At 43.1% G+C, this 16550-nt stretch overlaps 3 protein-coding genes across 6 annotated transcripts; 2 read left to right on the forward strand and 1 right to left on the reverse strand.

The window, feature by feature from the left end:
- Nucleotides 1–78: 78 nt before the first annotated feature.
- Nucleotides 79–3657, forward strand: LOC128429950 (uncharacterized). Of its 2 annotated transcripts, none has more exons than XM_053415848.1 (9): nucleotides 79–189; nucleotides 475–510; nucleotides 779–893; nucleotides 1092–1240; nucleotides 1405–1650; nucleotides 1738–2019; nucleotides 2487–2747; nucleotides 3180–3299; nucleotides 3420–3657. In XM_053415848.1, the coding sequence occupies exons 1-9, from the start codon at nucleotides 165–167 to the stop codon at nucleotides 3524–3526; spliced, it is 1341 nt and encodes a 446-aa protein (XP_053271823.1). In that variant the 5' UTR covers nucleotides 79–164; the 3' UTR covers nucleotides 3527–3657. The 2 variants fall into 2 exon arrangements, with proteins under 2 accessions (XP_053271823.1, XP_053271824.1); XM_053415849.1 differs by having other exon boundaries at nucleotides 3447–3657.
- Nucleotides 3658–3706: 49 nt separating this feature from the next.
- LOC128429965 (Fc receptor-like protein 5) lies at nucleotides 3707–8061 on the reverse strand. Of its 3 annotated transcripts, XM_053415868.1 has the most exons (8): nucleotides 7669–8061; nucleotides 7073–7108; nucleotides 6544–6804; nucleotides 5967–6212; nucleotides 5768–5884; nucleotides 5076–5120; nucleotides 4861–4935; nucleotides 3707–4118 (listed from the first exon to the last, which is right to left on the reverse strand). In XM_053415868.1, exons 1-8 carry the CDS (start codon nucleotides 7697–7699, stop codon nucleotides 4066–4068), a joined length of 864 nt encoding a protein of 287 aa, XP_053271843.1. In that variant the 5' UTR covers nucleotides 7700–8061; the 3' UTR covers nucleotides 3707–4065. The 3 variants fall into 3 exon arrangements, with proteins under 3 accessions (XP_053271843.1, XP_053271844.1, XP_053271845.1); XM_053415869.1 differs by lacking the exon at nucleotides 7073–7108 and having other exon boundaries at nucleotides 7669–8060; XM_053415870.1 differs by lacking the exon at nucleotides 5768–5884 and having other exon boundaries at nucleotides 7669–8060.
- An 807-nt stretch (nucleotides 8062–8868) lies between these two features.
- Nucleotides 8869–12305, forward strand: LOC128429976 (junctional adhesion molecule B). Its single transcript, XM_053415885.1, has 3 exons — nucleotides 8869–9023; nucleotides 10662–11018; nucleotides 11101–12305. Exons 1-3 carry the CDS (start codon nucleotides 8969–8971, stop codon nucleotides 11316–11318), a joined length of 630 nt encoding a protein of 209 aa, XP_053271860.1. The 5' UTR covers nucleotides 8869–8968; the 3' UTR covers nucleotides 11319–12305.
- The last annotated feature ends 4245 nt before the right edge of the window (nucleotides 12306–16550 follow it).

Consider the following 16550-nt stretch of genomic DNA (forward strand, 5'->3'; position numbering starts at 1 on the left):
TCGCCCTTACTTCCGAAGTCTCACCAGGTCAACTTTCCATCACACGTATTAAAAAGAGCTATAGATTTCCTCCTGTGGCTTTTGTTCAGCCCCCCCACACCACACACACACACCCCCCTGTGGTTTGACAAGTTTTGTTCAGTGTGTCAGTGTGGCCGTTCAGCATGAAGACGACGCTGCTCTTCCTCCGTAAGTAAACTTCAATAAAATATTACTTATATTTAAAACCTGAAACTGTCAAACATACATGAACTAACATTTATTTTGATTTAACTTTAGTAGTAAATCAAATCTCACCTTATTCTGATTCAACGTCGAAATCTAAATGATTAAACTGTAACATTGTGAAATTATTGAGTGATAAATACTTCATATTTCATATTTCCATTTCGTTGCCGCTGTACCTGTACTCTGTGTAATGACAATAAAATTGAATCCAATATTAATTTACATGTGTTAAAACTTTTGTTTTAGTGACGTTTGTCACATGGACGTCTGCCGACAATCGAGGTAAGTTTCCCGCCTCAGTGTGTGTATGTATGTGCGTGTGTGTGTGTTTGTATGTGCGTCAGGAAGTCCGGGGACATGGTCACTCATATGTTCACTTCCTGTTTTTAATACCACCATTGGTGTTACCATGGTGAAGCAGTTTCATTTGTTGAAATCTCAGATCTGGAGACGTCACAACAACAGAACAGTTCACACAGTAAACAACACAATCCTCTTCTTCTTCTTCTTCTTCTTCTTCTTCTTCTTCTTCTTCTTCTTCTGCTCTCAGCCGTGGCGTCCCTCACTCCTGACAGGTCTCAGTCTTTTGAGTACAAGGACATCACAGTGAAATGTGAACACAAGGACTCCGATGATTGGACAGTGTGGAGAATCACCACGAAAGAGTCAGTTCAATCTCAACACACAACTACACACACTGGTTGACACTTTGTTGGGGTGTGTGTCTTCATGGGTGTCTCTGGCTGAAGGTGTAGCGGTGTCCGTGGTCAAGATGCACCGTCACAAATTACTGAATGCACTGATTGGAAAGTCGCTCTGGATGAAAGCTAAATGACTTGTGATGTAACGTGACGTCTTCACAGTTTACAGATGTCCCAGTGCTGGCAGGGCTGGGGGACTCAGGCGTCCTCCACCTGTGACATGAAGACGGTCAAACAGCCGACCAGTGGAGTTTACTGGTGTCAATCAAAACACGGACAAAGCAGCAACGCTCTCAACATCACCGTCACTGGTAAGATACATCATATAACTATATATATATACACAAATACATATATATATAGAGAGAGAGACAGAGTGAGAGGGAGTCGTCATTTTTTATATGTTTATATACAGCATATATATATATAATTGTATAATAATCCGTGTATAAAGAGGACCATTGACTGTCTCCAGCTGGTCCAGTGATCCTGCAGAGTCCCGTCCTCCCGGTGGCGGCCGGAGAGATGGTCACTCTGTTCTGTAAAACTAAGAATGCTGCCTACAACCCCCCGGCTGCCTTCTATAAAAATGGCGACCGCATCGGGACCATACATACAGGTCACATGACCATTCACAACTTCTCCAAGTCTGATGAAGGAGGCTACAAGTGTGACATCACAGGCCTGGGAGAGTCTCCACCCGCCTGGCTGCTGATGAAAGGTGAATCTTTCATTTTAAAACTCCTGGATAATAACTGAACTGAAGCTGGAGAAACTTGAACTTATAGAAAGTCTCTCGTGTTGTCAGATGATTCGGAGCCGGCGTCTCTGTCGGCGTCTCCCGACTCGTCTCAGCTGAGCGAGTATGAGAACCTGTCTCTGAGCTGCGGCAGTGACAGCAGCTATCATGATTGGACCATCAAGAGGTTCACTAACGAAAGCAAGAGGTTGTCCAGCTGTGGAGAGGACTGGGGGAAGACCACGTCCTCTGGCTGCATCGTGCAAACAGTCAAGCAGCTGGACAGCGCCATCTACTGGTGTGAGTCGCCCGCTCGGCAGAGGAGCAACTCCATAATCATCACAGTTTACGGTGAGAGTAACTAGAGAACCAGACTGACACATCGTGAAAAATATTTTGATTAAATTTGTGCAGATGTTATAAAAATCTGTGTGTCGATTGTTTTATGTTTTAAAAACGTTATGGTGGAGCTTCTGATTGGCCGAACCCATTATTGTGGTTATCACGACATCGGTACGACAAAAAACTCGCACAACTGAAGAATGAATTGACCCAGAGTTTGTCTTTCACACATGAACAACACAGCAGGAGGTTTTCTGCACAGACTCAGCATCACATCCTGCTCATGATTCAGGTGAGAGGTTGAGCAGCCGGATGCAGCAGACAGAAACAGGAAGCCACGTATTCATCATGTGATCACCTGACATCGCCCTCAGCTCGTATCACCACAGACTCGCTTCACATCTTCGTGTGTGTCACCACGTTTTCCCAGGAGATATTTGTTTTTTAATTTTTGCCTCTGTGTCATTGGTCTCCAGATGATCCAGTGATCCTGCAGAGTCCCGTCCTCCCGGTGGAGGCGGGAGACAACGTCACTCTGATCTGTAAAACTAAGACGCCGCCCTTCAACCTCTCGGCTGATTTCTATAAAGATGGCACTTTTGTCAGGACGACGCCCACAGGTCACATGACCATCCACCTTGTCTCCAAGTCTGATGAAGGAGCCTACAAGTGTTACATCAGAGGCCGGGGAGAGTCTCCACCCGCCTGGCTGTTTGTCACAGGTCAGGAGGTCAAAGGTGAGTGTGGATTTGAGTCAGAATCGTGTGGCTCGCCCCCTAGTGGCAGGCCCCATCTCAACCATGTTAGCAGACGAGACATCAATCAACCACATTTTGTGTATTTGTATAGCCCATGTGCACAAATTACAATTTGTCTCATTAGGCTTAACAAGGCCTCCTCAGTAAGACTATTAACAGATGGGTTCTGTCATTTGAGGTAGTTCTTATCACACTGATGTTTGTTCAAGTGTTCAAGCTTCTGATCAGTTTGGTTATAATTAGTTATTTGATGATATCAAAAAGGACAGAGACGTCATGATCGACAGTTGAGACTGACTCCTGATTGGTCGAGAGCGTGTAAGGACAGGATCTTGATACTATGACTCCTCTCCAGGATTACTACAGCGCAGACTCTGACTTCTTTCAAGTGAATTCCTGTTTCTTTTCCAGGAGGAGTCGACCTCTTGGAACCCTCCCTCACCTTGTTAGTCATCATCCACATCGTGGTCAGCTCGCCATACGTCCTCTCCACGCTGCTCCTGGTGTCCATTTGCCGACAGAGGCCCACAGGTAACACGCTCACTACTGAATCTATGTATGAATCAAATCAACCTAATCACTAAATACTTAATTTAAGAAAAGGATATCATGGTGATTTCTGATTATTAATCAAATTAATTAACACTGCAGAAAAGGCCCTGCCTCTTTCCCCGACAGCGCCCCCACCTGGCGAGGATGAGGAAGGATTGGGGTACGAGGATGTTGATGCTGACGTCACCACCGAGCATCGCTTCTGAGCTCAACGTCCTCATGTTGTTTGTTTTTTCCGTTTTTTCTCCTGTATAATGAATCCAATGAGATGTTCTCGGCCAGTGATCTTTGTGTAGTTTTGTTCGTGTTTTTAATAAAGATTTCGTAGTAAATAAAATCCTGGTGGTGTCATCAGAAATGTGTCACACAACATGAGACAGTGATGGTTGAATGGAAATATAAACTGTATTATTTTCACAATCAATTAATCTGATTCATTATTCATCAGATATCAGAAAAAACTTCACAAATCATTTTTCAGCTCGATGAGACAAACACTTATATTATTTCTATTTCTCAGTGAATTTCAATTCACGTTCTGACTGAATAAATGAAAGAATATATAAAAACTGTCAAAATATTTAAATTATTTTCATATATATTCATTTTAGCTGTTTTATTGAAACTTTATTTAAACACTGGCTTTCTGCCACTCCTCAGTCAAACAGTTGGTTGGTTGTTTTGAAACATAACTAGACTTAGGACACGCCTCCTGTGATGGAATAAAGATGACGGCAGCAGGTCGTCATTGTCTGGACCGCAGTGACGAGTACAAGACCTCCGGCTCTGGTTGATCTTCTGAACACAAACACAGGAAGAGAAACAGATACAGTTGAGGAAGCTTCATTTTTGTCCCTGATAAACCACAATTTGTGATCTTATCTAGCTTCTCTAATAAAGAAAACTGAAATAAATAAGTTTAGGGGAAGTAAACACAGGAACATAATGAACAACAAGGTCAAATCAAAAGAGTAAATAAATAAAAATACAGAATTACATTGTTTGATGCAAATATTGGTTTGCATGCATTAAATGTTCTATTCATTTATTTATTTAGTTCAAGACCAGGACCAGAATCAAGATATTGACGTGAAGTACGACCAGTACCAAAAGCAGAACATGGACTAGGACCATTATCAGGACATAGACCAAGACCAGTACTTAAAGAAGGACCATTACTAGATACAAGGGTAGAACTAGGATCAGGACCGAAAGTTGGAAAAGGACCAGGACCAGGACCAGGACCAGGACCAGGACCAGGACCAGGACCATGATCAGAACAAGAACTAGAACTAGAACTAGAATCAAGGACAAGGACAATCAAGGACAAGGACAAGGACAAGGACAAGGACAAGGACAAGGACAAGAAATATAAATATAAAAATAAATATAAATATAAATATAAATATAAATATAAATTGAGCCAGGGCCAGGGCCAGGACCAGGGCCAGAACCAGAACCAGAACCAGGACCAGGACCAGGACCAGTGCATCAGTGGGTCCTGTGCACATTGTTCAGGATGTGGGAGGAGTGGCTGTACCTCTGCTGGTGAATGGTCGGATCGATATTTGTCCATATGTGACGTCCCCTTGTGTTGCTGCAGCTCGATCTCTCTCTGCAAAAATAAAACCGTGGCAATAATCAAACCTGTGACCTGCTGGAATAAAACATCATGTCGGTATTAAAAGGTTTCCTGACACCAGAGGACCAGCAATGACCCAATGACTGAAAACCATTCAAGAAGACGAGACGTACCCATCGTCCCGTCTGGTTGAAGACTCACATCTTCTGGATCACACTCTGCAAAGTAAAGACTCATTCAATTATTTGGGGCGACGAGTCATTTCCCTCCTGTCTCTAATGTAAAGCAAAGGCCAAAAATAAAATGTCCTCATAATCTCTGTTATTAAATAGAATTAAGAAGTGAAGTTTCTTCAGTAAAAGGTAAGACATCCGTTTGAGGTGTTCACCACTGTGTTTCTGAGGAAACAGGAAACGAGAGGGAGGCCTCAATATGAAACCTTGACCCAGACAACAATCAATAACCACAAGCACACTTTCAAACACTGAATAAAAAAGAGTCCAAACCCTTGTGTTTGTAGCAGACGCTGACAAGCAAGTACCTTAAAACTGTTAATGTTGTGTAAATAACATCAACACATATTGAAATTCACTTTTTCTTTATGACAAATTTAACGCACAAAAAAAACCTCAATGTCAAACTGGTCCTCGGATAGAGGGACAGATAGAATGTTGGCAGATGGGAAATGAACCAAACAAAATAATCAAAGCAGACATTTAATAAATGTCAAAGTTGGTGTCTGTCAATTAAGGTCATCCATCAGTACTAGGGGTCCAGTCCCTAATCCCTATTGCAATAATCTCTGTTAGTTCGACATCTAGTGGCAGAGAGTGTCATAAATATAAGCTTTAATCCTGGTTCTCACCCTCAGGTTTACTCCGGACGCAGCATCTCACCAGTAGCACCAGAACAACCAGAATTACCAAACCAGCAATGGATGGGATAACGTAGATAGCGTAGGGTGATGTATTGGTCTGTTTCCCTGGAATGATAAAACAAAATAGAAAAGATTTTAAGAATGATTTGTGGACATCAACTTGGCTAAAGAAGCTTGACCTCCTGACCTGTGATGCTGATCCAGGCGGGTGCAGACTCTCCCCGGCCTGTGATGTTACACTTGTAGGCTCCTTCATCAGACTTGGAGACAAGGTGGATGGTCATGTGACCTGTGGGCGTCGTCCTGACAAAAGTTCCATCTTTATAGAAATCAGCCGAGAGGTTGAAGAGCGGCGTCTTAGTTTTACAGATCAGAGTGACGTCCTCTCCTGCCTCCACCGGGAGGACGGGACTCTGCAGGATCACTGGATCATCTGGAGACAAAGGGCAGCGTTTCGTCCAATCACACAACTCAACCAACACTTAGGCTGCATCACTGATTCTATGGTTACACCTGGTGCACTAGCCATAGTTCAGGTGAGACAAAGGACAAAGGACAACAGACAAAGGACAAAGGAAGTTTCCACAATGGTGGAACCTTTTGAGGAGAGATTTAACGAGTTTGTAAGAAACTTCTGGCGTCTATATGAAGCTATTTCACCTGAGTGACATCATCACAACCTCCTCCACCACCACCATGTTTGTTGTTGTTGCATATGTGCAAATATCTTTTCGTACATAACAGCAGAATAAATGAACTCTTACCAGTCACATTGATGTTAACGTAGTTACTTGCTCCTCCCTCTGTGGACTCCCACCAGTAAACTCCACTGTCCATTAGGACGGCAGTGTCGATGACACAGGAAGAAGCAACTTGTCTCCCCCAGTCTTCACACTCTGCCCTGGTGTCTCTGCTCGTGTTCCTCCTCAGCGTCCATCCAGCCGAGCTGTGGTCGTCCTCACAGGTAAAAGAGATGAAGTCCCTTCTGAAGAACTGAGAGCTGCTGGGACTCAGAGTCACTACAGCTGTAGAAATCAATTCAAACCCATTCAATGGTTCAACACGTCTGGTTTTATAGATTGCATCAGAGTTTCAGCAGCAAGGGACAGTCTGAGGACACTGAACATCAGAGCATGACAACATTCTACAGTCATAACACTGATTAAAATGATCAACCTAAATATGAACAGAATATGTTTCCTTTAAACTTCATTAGAATCAGAAATGATTAAATTAAATTAAAATTATGAAAACACCAGAAGCTGTGATGTAGAAACAGTTTGATGAACTGACCTGGGTTCGAGCTGCAGCAGAGGGATGAGATCAGCACTGAAGAGAAACATCATCATACGCTATTTTAACTTTACATTTTGTATATCCTGCATCCCAGACTATAATAATATAACAGAATATATTAATAATAATACGTTTTTTTTTATTATTATCATTATTATTCAATGTCTGGTGTCGTAAAGGAGCATCATTGAGTTTTACAGATAAATGAACACGTGTTGTTCCTCATTTCCTTCTTAACTTCTGGTGATAAACATCCATTAATGTTCTGAAATATTTCTGATGATGAGAACTTGAAAATGATAAATGTAATAAACGCCCACATCAACCAAGAACACGTTAAAACAAGTTTTCCTGTCGTGATGAAACAGGCGTGTTGAGTCTTGATGTCTTTAAACTCTGGATCAGATTAAACTAAATGAACACATTCTTTAAACAGCAGTTTGTGTCTCTGTCAGTAAACGTTGACTCTCTGTAGCTTCTGTCTGTGATTTAATAAAGTTTTAAAAAAACTTAAAGACTTAAAAACAAATCTTACTCCTTGTGTCTCTTCTTATGCAGCTATGAAATTATATAATAATATAATATTGACTCACAGAGCAGCTTCACCTCACATGTTTGTCCCATTGTGTCGTGTGAGAGGAAGCTCTGAGAGCAGCTCAACCATCTGCACCTCTGTGGTTTTCACACTTGTGTAAAAAGATCACTGGTTTCAGTTCATTCGCTCAGATCTGAGCTGTGAGGTTCGTTAAACCAACACACAGACCTGATGCAAACCAATGAACAGAAAATAAGTTGTAAATATTCTGCAGTGATTGTTTGATCATGTGAGGATGAAGAACAGGTCCATGTGTTCATTTAGTGTCAAAGGTTTCCCAACAGTGTGTCCTCAGAGTTTATAACAGGCTACATCATGTGAATCAGGCAAACGCTTGTTGGTAAAGAGCAGGTTCAAACACGTTTGTGGAAATCTGAAAATACAAGTTTGTCTTTGTGTATTTTAATAGGGTCTTTCTGCAGAAAGGATCAACACAGAGAGTCACAGGTATCTCAGAGAGAAGATGGAGAGCAGTCAAATTCAAGGATCTGATATATAGGAGAACGAAGGCTGTCTCTCTGAGCCAATTCAGACTGGTTCTGTAGGCGCAGTTGGAGACAGGAATTAAAACAAAGGGATCAAATATTTGCATACATTTCCATTAGGTTCTTGCACAGTCAATAAGTAATAGAAAGTTCACACAGGTTTCAGGTTACAACACTTCAGGTCATAAAAGACTTAGACAGGTCTGCAAAAAGTTACTATCAACCACACTTAGTTATTTTCCACTACACGTTATTATTTCGTGCTCATGTATTTTGTCTCAAAGGCTCTGTAACTTACACATTAAAACAATTGCAGATGTTTCATTAGCTGTTCTTGCTGCATTTAGCAGCTTGAACTGTTTCCTTTAGTCCGGATCCTGTGATTGTTTTACTATTTTTTTATTATGTAGCAGTTTGATCCCTGTTGACATTCGTCTGTTATCTGTCAAACTGTCCAGGTCTGTGATTGGTCATAAGCAAACTTGTTCAGATCGTGATCAGAAAGTTTAACACTTGACTGAATGTGTTTGATGGTTTAGTTCAACTTGATCTCAGAAAGATATCCTGGGTCTGTTGAACTCACTTCCAGAACTCACACAGACCCCTGTTCAATAAAGTTGGTTTAGAAGAACACAGTGTGAATGGAGTCAGAGTTTCGTTTTAACTTTTCCTTCAGGGTAAAGCAACAGTGTTGTCACGTGCAGCTCTGGCAGAGAGAGAGTTCAGGGATGTGGCTAATCTATCTCCAACACCCTCCCTCCTCTCCCTCCCTATCCTCGACACGCACACAGTTTCTTTTTCAGTGCGTCAGAAATGTTGCTGGTGGAAGTTTCGTCCCTGCTGCTCCTCTGCCTCTCTGCAGCTGCAGGTCAGTTCTTTTTATTTGATTTCATGTTTGACCTCTGACCTTTAAGAAGTTTAATGAGGTGTCTTGTTCTATGTCAAGAGTCAGTGAACTTCAGGACAGCTGGACTCCATCTGTCTGTCTAAAGCAGATAGGTGTCTCTTACTCACTCCTCTGAAAATCAAATATTAGTCAAAGTCAACTCTTCCCCCTTGTAGCTGCTGCTACTGTGAGAACAACAGAACATCTGTTGATCCTGTGAACAGAGAGAGAGACAGAGATCTGAGTCACTGCTGTTATTCTGAGCTCAGTCTGCAGGGAGGAGACTTTTAGACCAAAGCTGATATCCTGAAACTTGGATGAGACTATACACGGTGGAAAATGAAAACCACCCTGCAGACAGATCTATTCCCATTAAACAACAGGAGGGAAGTTACGAGTAGGAGGTGGAGTCTGTCTGACTGTTGTTGTTTGAAAAAGATCCCTCCCAGAGGCCCCTCCCCTTCCCGTATTGCACAACGTGACCAACCAGTTGTTCAGTACAAGCTGTTTATGATGTAGGCAGACACACTCTCTGTGTTCACACTAACTACACGTTTCTCTTCGTAGAAATGCAGAACAAATGATCCTTAAAGTGTTGATGACTGTTTCCTTGGTTGGATAAACTTCATAACACTCTTCAAATGGATTCTCTTTATTGTCTTTGGTTGTAGGCATTAAACAAAAGTTTCTGTTCCACCTGAGGAAGTGGCTTTAAATTACAAAACAAAATGTAAATGTCAACTTTATTTAAATAGAACATTCAAAACAACTTGTTTGACCAAAGTGCTTTACAAAGTCAAAGATACAACAAGAAAACAGGAACACGTAATATATCAAAATACTAATGAAGAATTATAAACTCTGTTGTGATAAAAACGTTCTCAACTGGAACAGAAGGCCAAAGAGAAGAGATGTGTTTAGACCAATGATTTGAAGCATGCGAGAGAGAGAGAGGGCAGATCTAACATGGAGCGGTAATAAAACAATAAAAGGTCTTCCAGTACTATTCCTGTACAGATATGGTAGAAATGCTGTATGAATACTGTATGAGAACTGAACAGCAGCAGCCATTCCTACAAAAACATGAACTCGTTCTGTCGACTTCCTGCTCTTTCCCAGCGACCCCTGCTGTGTTCTCACATCTGCTCATTTGGACATTCAGGCTGGATGGAGAAACTCTTCAGAAAGTCCAGAGGCTCCTACTCGGACATTTGCGTTGTCACACACATCACCTCCAGAGAATGTCAGTGCAGGTCTACAAGCAGCTTAACTGAGGATGTGTTACCATTTGTAAAACTCAGTGTCATCTTGAAAGAAAGAGCCATGAAGAAGCATAAAAGGCGAAAATGAAAGTGAACCTGATATTGAATCTTAAACTCTCAGAGGAGACTTTGTTAGGTTCACTTTCAGTTTGACTTACTGTGGAATTATTTAATATACAAGTGTGACGACACAACACTTTCTGTGCGCGTTTCCTTTAAGTTCTGAAGACTGAATCAGCTCTCTGCTGCCACACGGAGGTTTGCTTCAGAACAACTACAGTAGATGTCAGGATTCAAATCAGATTTGACATTGTTCTTTTCTTAATACGTTCTTTGTGTTTTTTGTGTGTTTGTGTAGATCAGCAGGGGACAACAGTGAAGCATGGAGACGATGCCACTCTTCAGTGTCACTGTCCTAGCCATGCTGCCGTCAGTCTGTTAAAGTGGACCAGACTGGAACAGAAGTCAGATGGTTACGTGTTTGTCTACCGGGACAACCGGTTGTACGAAAAATACCAGCATCCGTCTTTTCAAGGTCGAGTGGAGCTGAGAGATCCAGAGATGAAGGACGGAGACGTGTCTGTGACTTTGAAGAACGTCACCGTGAATGATGCTGGAACGTACAAGTGTCAAATTACCAGCATCATAACAGAGAATGGTGAAAGATCAACCATTGAGTTCAGCAGCATCGTCAACCTGACTGTCACAGACTCAAGTGAGTTCATAGTATCCAGACTCAGGTGAGGTGGTAGAGAATGTTCTGTCCTCACCCACCTGACACCTGTTCTGCTCTGCAGGCCCCTCAGCTCCACTGGCTGAAGGAAACAAGGATGAAGGAAACAAGGAGGAAGGATACAAGGATGAAGGAGACAATGGTGGAGGAAACGAGGACTGGAGAAAGAGTCAGAACACTGTTATACTTGCAGCTTGTCTGACAGTTGCTGTCATTTCATTTATTATTGGGGCTGTCGTCTTTATCAGATATAAGTTGATGAACAGATCGAGGTATGTCTAACCAGAGAACAAAGAGATGGACGCTGGACTTCATGTGACACAAACAAACCACATGAGCCAATGAGTTGATCAGCAGAAATATTCAGCTGTTTGATCACAAGTGTGGGGGGGGCGAATGTCCCCTCTGTCCATGTTTTTACTGTAGATTCTTGTTGTTCTTGGTTTGTACCCTCGGGGTTGCATGCACTTATTGTAAGTCGCTTTGGATAAAAGCGTCAGCTAAATGAAATGTAATACTCTGGAGGAGGAGGTTCACAGGAAAGACCAAGAGCTCCTCCTGGATCAGACCCGGTCTTTACAGTCCGACACACACACTAAGAAACACACACACACACACACACAACAGAGTTACTGTAGTGTTTTTAAAACAAACACACACTCAGTAGTTGATTCTGCATAGTGAGTGAGACAGCTGTGAAAAGCTGTGTTGTTTACATGGCAGTACCCTGCCACACTGCTGCTGACAGAACCAGGCCTGAGAGAGAGGAGTATTGTGTTATTTATCTTTTTATTTTCATGTGAATGTCCTGTATATCAGTATTCTGCTCTGTGAACCCTCCTGTCCAATGTGGTACGTGTCGCTCAGGAACCTGTCTTCATTTGGAAGAAGACGGTGTCATTCCAATTTTGAATTCATGTTACTGTGACTACTTTCTGAAAGAGCTATATAAAACAGCTGTAATGTATAAAGTGAAAGTCTGTACTGTAAGGAGTGTTAGAGGTATTTCCAGATTCAGATTAAGGCTGAAATTGAAATGAAAACAAAAACCTCTGTTCTGCACAGGGCCCACATGGGGGCTTCTGGGAAGAAGTGCACTGAAGGGAAGAAATTTTGTTTCATATTTATATTGTATTTCCTTAACATTCTACTTGAAAATTGTTTATAAAAAATCCCAACATGACAATACTTTGTAACTGTTCTGTTGTTACTGTAGTTTCTTAACAAAATTGTTTATAATAAAGTTTTCTCTATTTATGAATAATCTTTGCCCAAATTCTGTCCTGTATTTTAACTAATTAATAATCCAAAGGAAAATTCACAAAAAGCTTCTAATGAGGTCTAATGAGAGATCCTAACACTGATCAGTGTGGTGAGAAACAGAATGACCCGATTGGTTGTCCTTCATGAACATACAAGTTTATTACAACATGGATCTGTCAACAGAGAAGATTCTTGGTCCAACTTTCATGCTGACCATAAAACTTAAAGTACACTAGATGCATTCCATTACTTTACCAAATTAGAGTGAACAGATATCAGGTTACGTCCTGACAAGATGCTCATTATCAAAATACCAGAGACGGGACCAAAACAACACAAACAGAAAACATGGACTCCGCAAAAGATCAGGTAGAAATAAGTCAGAAGGTGTTTATATCCTTTATTCTGTTTAACACAAAGTGGTATAATATTTTAAAAGATAAAAAGTCACGATCGACTCGTCTTCATCGACCTGCAGCTGTGGAGAAATATGAATGTTTCAAAGACGACCAATATTCACGATCTCAGACGTCACATGTGCATCAACAAAAGTTTTATGTGACATGAAATAAACATGAATCCTAATGAAGTCATGTGACGTCACTGAGCTGCCTCCCCTTCAGGAGGCATGGTCACCCCCCAGGGCATGCTGGGTAAGTAGTTGGACAGCCACTCCCCCCAGCTGCTCCTCGGCCCCGCCCCTTCTCCACCTCCCCGTCCTCCTTTCACCTCCCACCCCCCCACCACCCACTCATGTTCTTCCCTCCCTCCCGCTGCCTCCCCCCTCTCCTCCCTCTCCTCCCTCTCCTCCCTTAGAATCACACTGTAGCGCTTCCTAGAAGCTTCTCCCCCACCTGCGCCTCCACCTTCTGCAGGGACCCGACACTCCTCCTCCATCACATCCCTCCATCCGGATATGGCCTCTTCTTTGCTCAACAGACGGTACAGAGTCTTCCGATAGACCCCCCTCTCCTCCATCGCTCCTCTCTCCCCTTCAGCCTCTCTCTTCACTTCTTCTCCTGTCGGCTCCAGAGTGACGAGGAGTCTTTCCCCCCCTCCTCGTCCTCCCCCCTCACCTTCGCTCACTCCATCCTCCCTCTCCACAGGTTTTTCTTCCTCTCTGTGGATAAACAGAACGGAGCGATACAGTGCCACCACTCCTCCTCCTCCTGCCACCTCCTTCTCCTCCCTCCTGTTGTACGTTAACAGCTTCACTCCCTCACCACCTCCCCGCCGTGTAGCCAGAGCCACATTCAGAGGCTTGTACACCTTCCTGTACCAGTCCACCAACCTCGCCAGAGTTGCCAATATGCACACCAGCGACACAACGCACAGCAGCAGGCACACTGCAAAGAGCCAGAAGCAGAACACTCCTGCAGCTCCGACGGCACCGACTCTACCACGACGCTCACCACCTGCAGCTCTGTCAGATACCCGTGTGGACACTGGGGTGTTCGCTGCCTCGGTGGGGGCTGTGGTCGTGATTAGCTTCAGTTTCGGAGTCGTTGATGTAACAGTTGAAGGAATGGATTCAGTTGTCTGAGCTTTGATGGCCGCAGCCGTTGACGTGCTCACAGGACTTTCAGAAGGAGGATGTGACCCAAAAGATAAAACCCTTACTTCAGTTTCTTTCCCCGAAATGCTCGACCACTCAAAAGAACTGGTGAAAGTTTGGTACCAGGACCTTGTGGATACTCTGTGGAGTTCTGTGTGGAGTTGCAACGTGGCCACAGTGGGTATGACAGTAGCAGCAGCAGTGATAGTAGTAGCAGGAAAAGAGGAAACGCTGGGCACAGTCGAGGAAGCAGCATCCGTCGGACACCAATCAGACTCAGTAAGACTCATCAGTGGTTGACCTTTGAGCCTCTGGGGAGAATCACATATCTGTGAAAACACAACAACCATCGCAAAGTCAGTTACAGCATGCCAAAACAAAAAATCCAGTTGGAAGTTAAACATGCATCACAGCAAAATCCAACTCAACAAAATATGTGAATGTCTGTCGTGAGTCCTGAGGTAAAATCTCTCTCAAGGTTTGTACGATGTTGATCGAGGGTTGAACTGTTTTTAACGGTCACAGCTAATCGAGTTCAACAAGACCCCGACATACAGGAGCTCATTTACCCGGACTGAACTGTCCTCATGTGAACAGGAGATGGCGACATTACCACACACTAGATAAAGCTTGGGTACAGTTTTAAGAGTCGACCTCTGAACAGCAACACATTCCTGCTCTTCTTGTCACAGCATCTTTCTTTGCTTGTTTGTTTCTGGAACTCACAACACTTTCAGGTCTCAACGTGATGAGTGGACCATCGCGGACGTAGACGTTGTTATATTCATCAATGTATTGGTGCAAGTAACCAATGTTACAGGAGCAGACCCAGGGATTGGCTGAGAGATAGAGGTACGGCACGTCCTCCTTCGTGATGAACCAATTGTCCGGCATCACTTTGATCTAAAAGGAAAAGGAGACGTGTTGCAGTTTTAGACCATCAATCGCCCCCTAGAGGCAAGAACATGAACAGCTGTTGTAGCCTGGTCCACGTCAAACTTCGTGCTCACATACTTCCAGAGTTCTTGGTGTGTGTTCTCACCTGGTTGATCTCCAGGGACAGGGTCTCTATGACTGGAACAGGGTGGAGCAGGAGCTCGGGAAGCACTTTGATATGATTGGACGACAGTTCCAGGATCTAAAAGGCGACAGAACAACAACATCTCCAATTCCTAGCTTTCATCTACATGTCCTATTTATGTATTTATGTGAAGATTTGGCTCAAAGATTAACTTAGACTCATGGATCAACTTTGGTAATCATAGGTCAATTTGAATGAGTTGTCACTTACACTTGAAGATGAACTGATTAGATTTCTGTAGACATCTTCACGTGTATTTTCATGGATGGATACATGTTCAAAACGTCATGCTAACACACTGATAACAGATGCTAATATGCTTATTCACCGACCTCCAGTATACTGAGTCCAGAGAAGGAGTGGTCGCTCAGAGTGTCGATGTTGTTGTTGTCCAGGTGGAGTTCAGTCAGAGCGGGACAGGCGGAGAAGGAGCCGTCAGGGATGGACCTGAGGCGGTTCCTCCCCAGTCGGAGAACACTGAGGGTGGGCAGGATGGGAGCAGCGCTGGGAGTCACCTCTGGAACCTGGCGACACAAGACATCATGAAACTCGTGATTTAATACTGATGAAGTGACTTCAACGTTACTCATTCAGTCTGAAAAAAAATAACTCCGATGGACACCTGGTTGCCTGTGAGGTCGATCTCATAGATGTCCGGAAAAATCTTGAAGGAGGACCAGGACAAACTGGAGAACAGGTTCCTACGAAACAACAGAACCTAAAAAAGGAGAGAAGGAAATATTCAGTTTCCTGTCCCTCTGTCGTCTTATCAGTCGAACGCAGGAAGCCTGTGTGTCCGCTGTGGTCTCCTCCTGTCACTCAAATCCAATTAGGGATGAGACATTTTAAACTTGTTTTATCTTCTCACAGCTGCAGAAGGTTGAATTGTGCGTTGTCATTTTACATCATCATTCATTCTGCTGCTTTTTGTGTTAAATTGAAGTTTAATTGTAACTTTTCATGTTTCCTTTGAGGAAAAGTGTTTCTTTAAATAATCATTTGATCTTTTTCTAATTACATCTGTTCCCTCAATAAGACTGTATTCTCTCTGATCACACTGTTTGTCACTTTACAAGTACTTTTTTTGCTTTACTGGATTAATATTATTGATTTTTTTAATATAATATAACTTTTTAAAGTCTGAATTTCCTGAAATATTTAAACTTTTAAATATTTTTTCCCTCTCAGAAGTCACAACAGAAACATGATCTTCTCTCTGCAGCAGCTGTTTGTGTTTACCTTGGTCGTGGGTTCGAGTCCCGCCGGGATGCCGCTGAACCCGGCCGCCGTGCAGTTCATGCTGGGCCGGTGGTCCTTGTCCCTCTCACTGTGGCAACCTGCCACAGCTGTAACCCTTCCAACGTTGGACAGAAGACAGAGGACGAGGACGAGCTGCATGGTGAGACAGACTCTGAACGACTGAGTCCAAGTGAGGAGAAGCTGAGGAAGTATCCGTTTGATTGACAGCTGCGGACACAGGAAGTGAGATATGTAGAGTCTGTTGCCGACAATGACGCTTCATACTCTGTCGAGCTGTTCGAGGGTTTACAGGGAATTAATACACCTACAGAGACTCAGTATCCCACAATGCATCACGGACAAATAGGGAAACCAT

Source organism: Pleuronectes platessa, chromosome 23 (assembly GCF_947347685.1).
Source record: "Pleuronectes platessa chromosome 23, fPlePla1.1, whole genome shotgun sequence".
In the NCBI taxonomy this organism is placed as follows: domain Eukaryota; kingdom Metazoa; phylum Chordata; class Actinopteri; order Pleuronectiformes; family Pleuronectidae; genus Pleuronectes; species Pleuronectes platessa.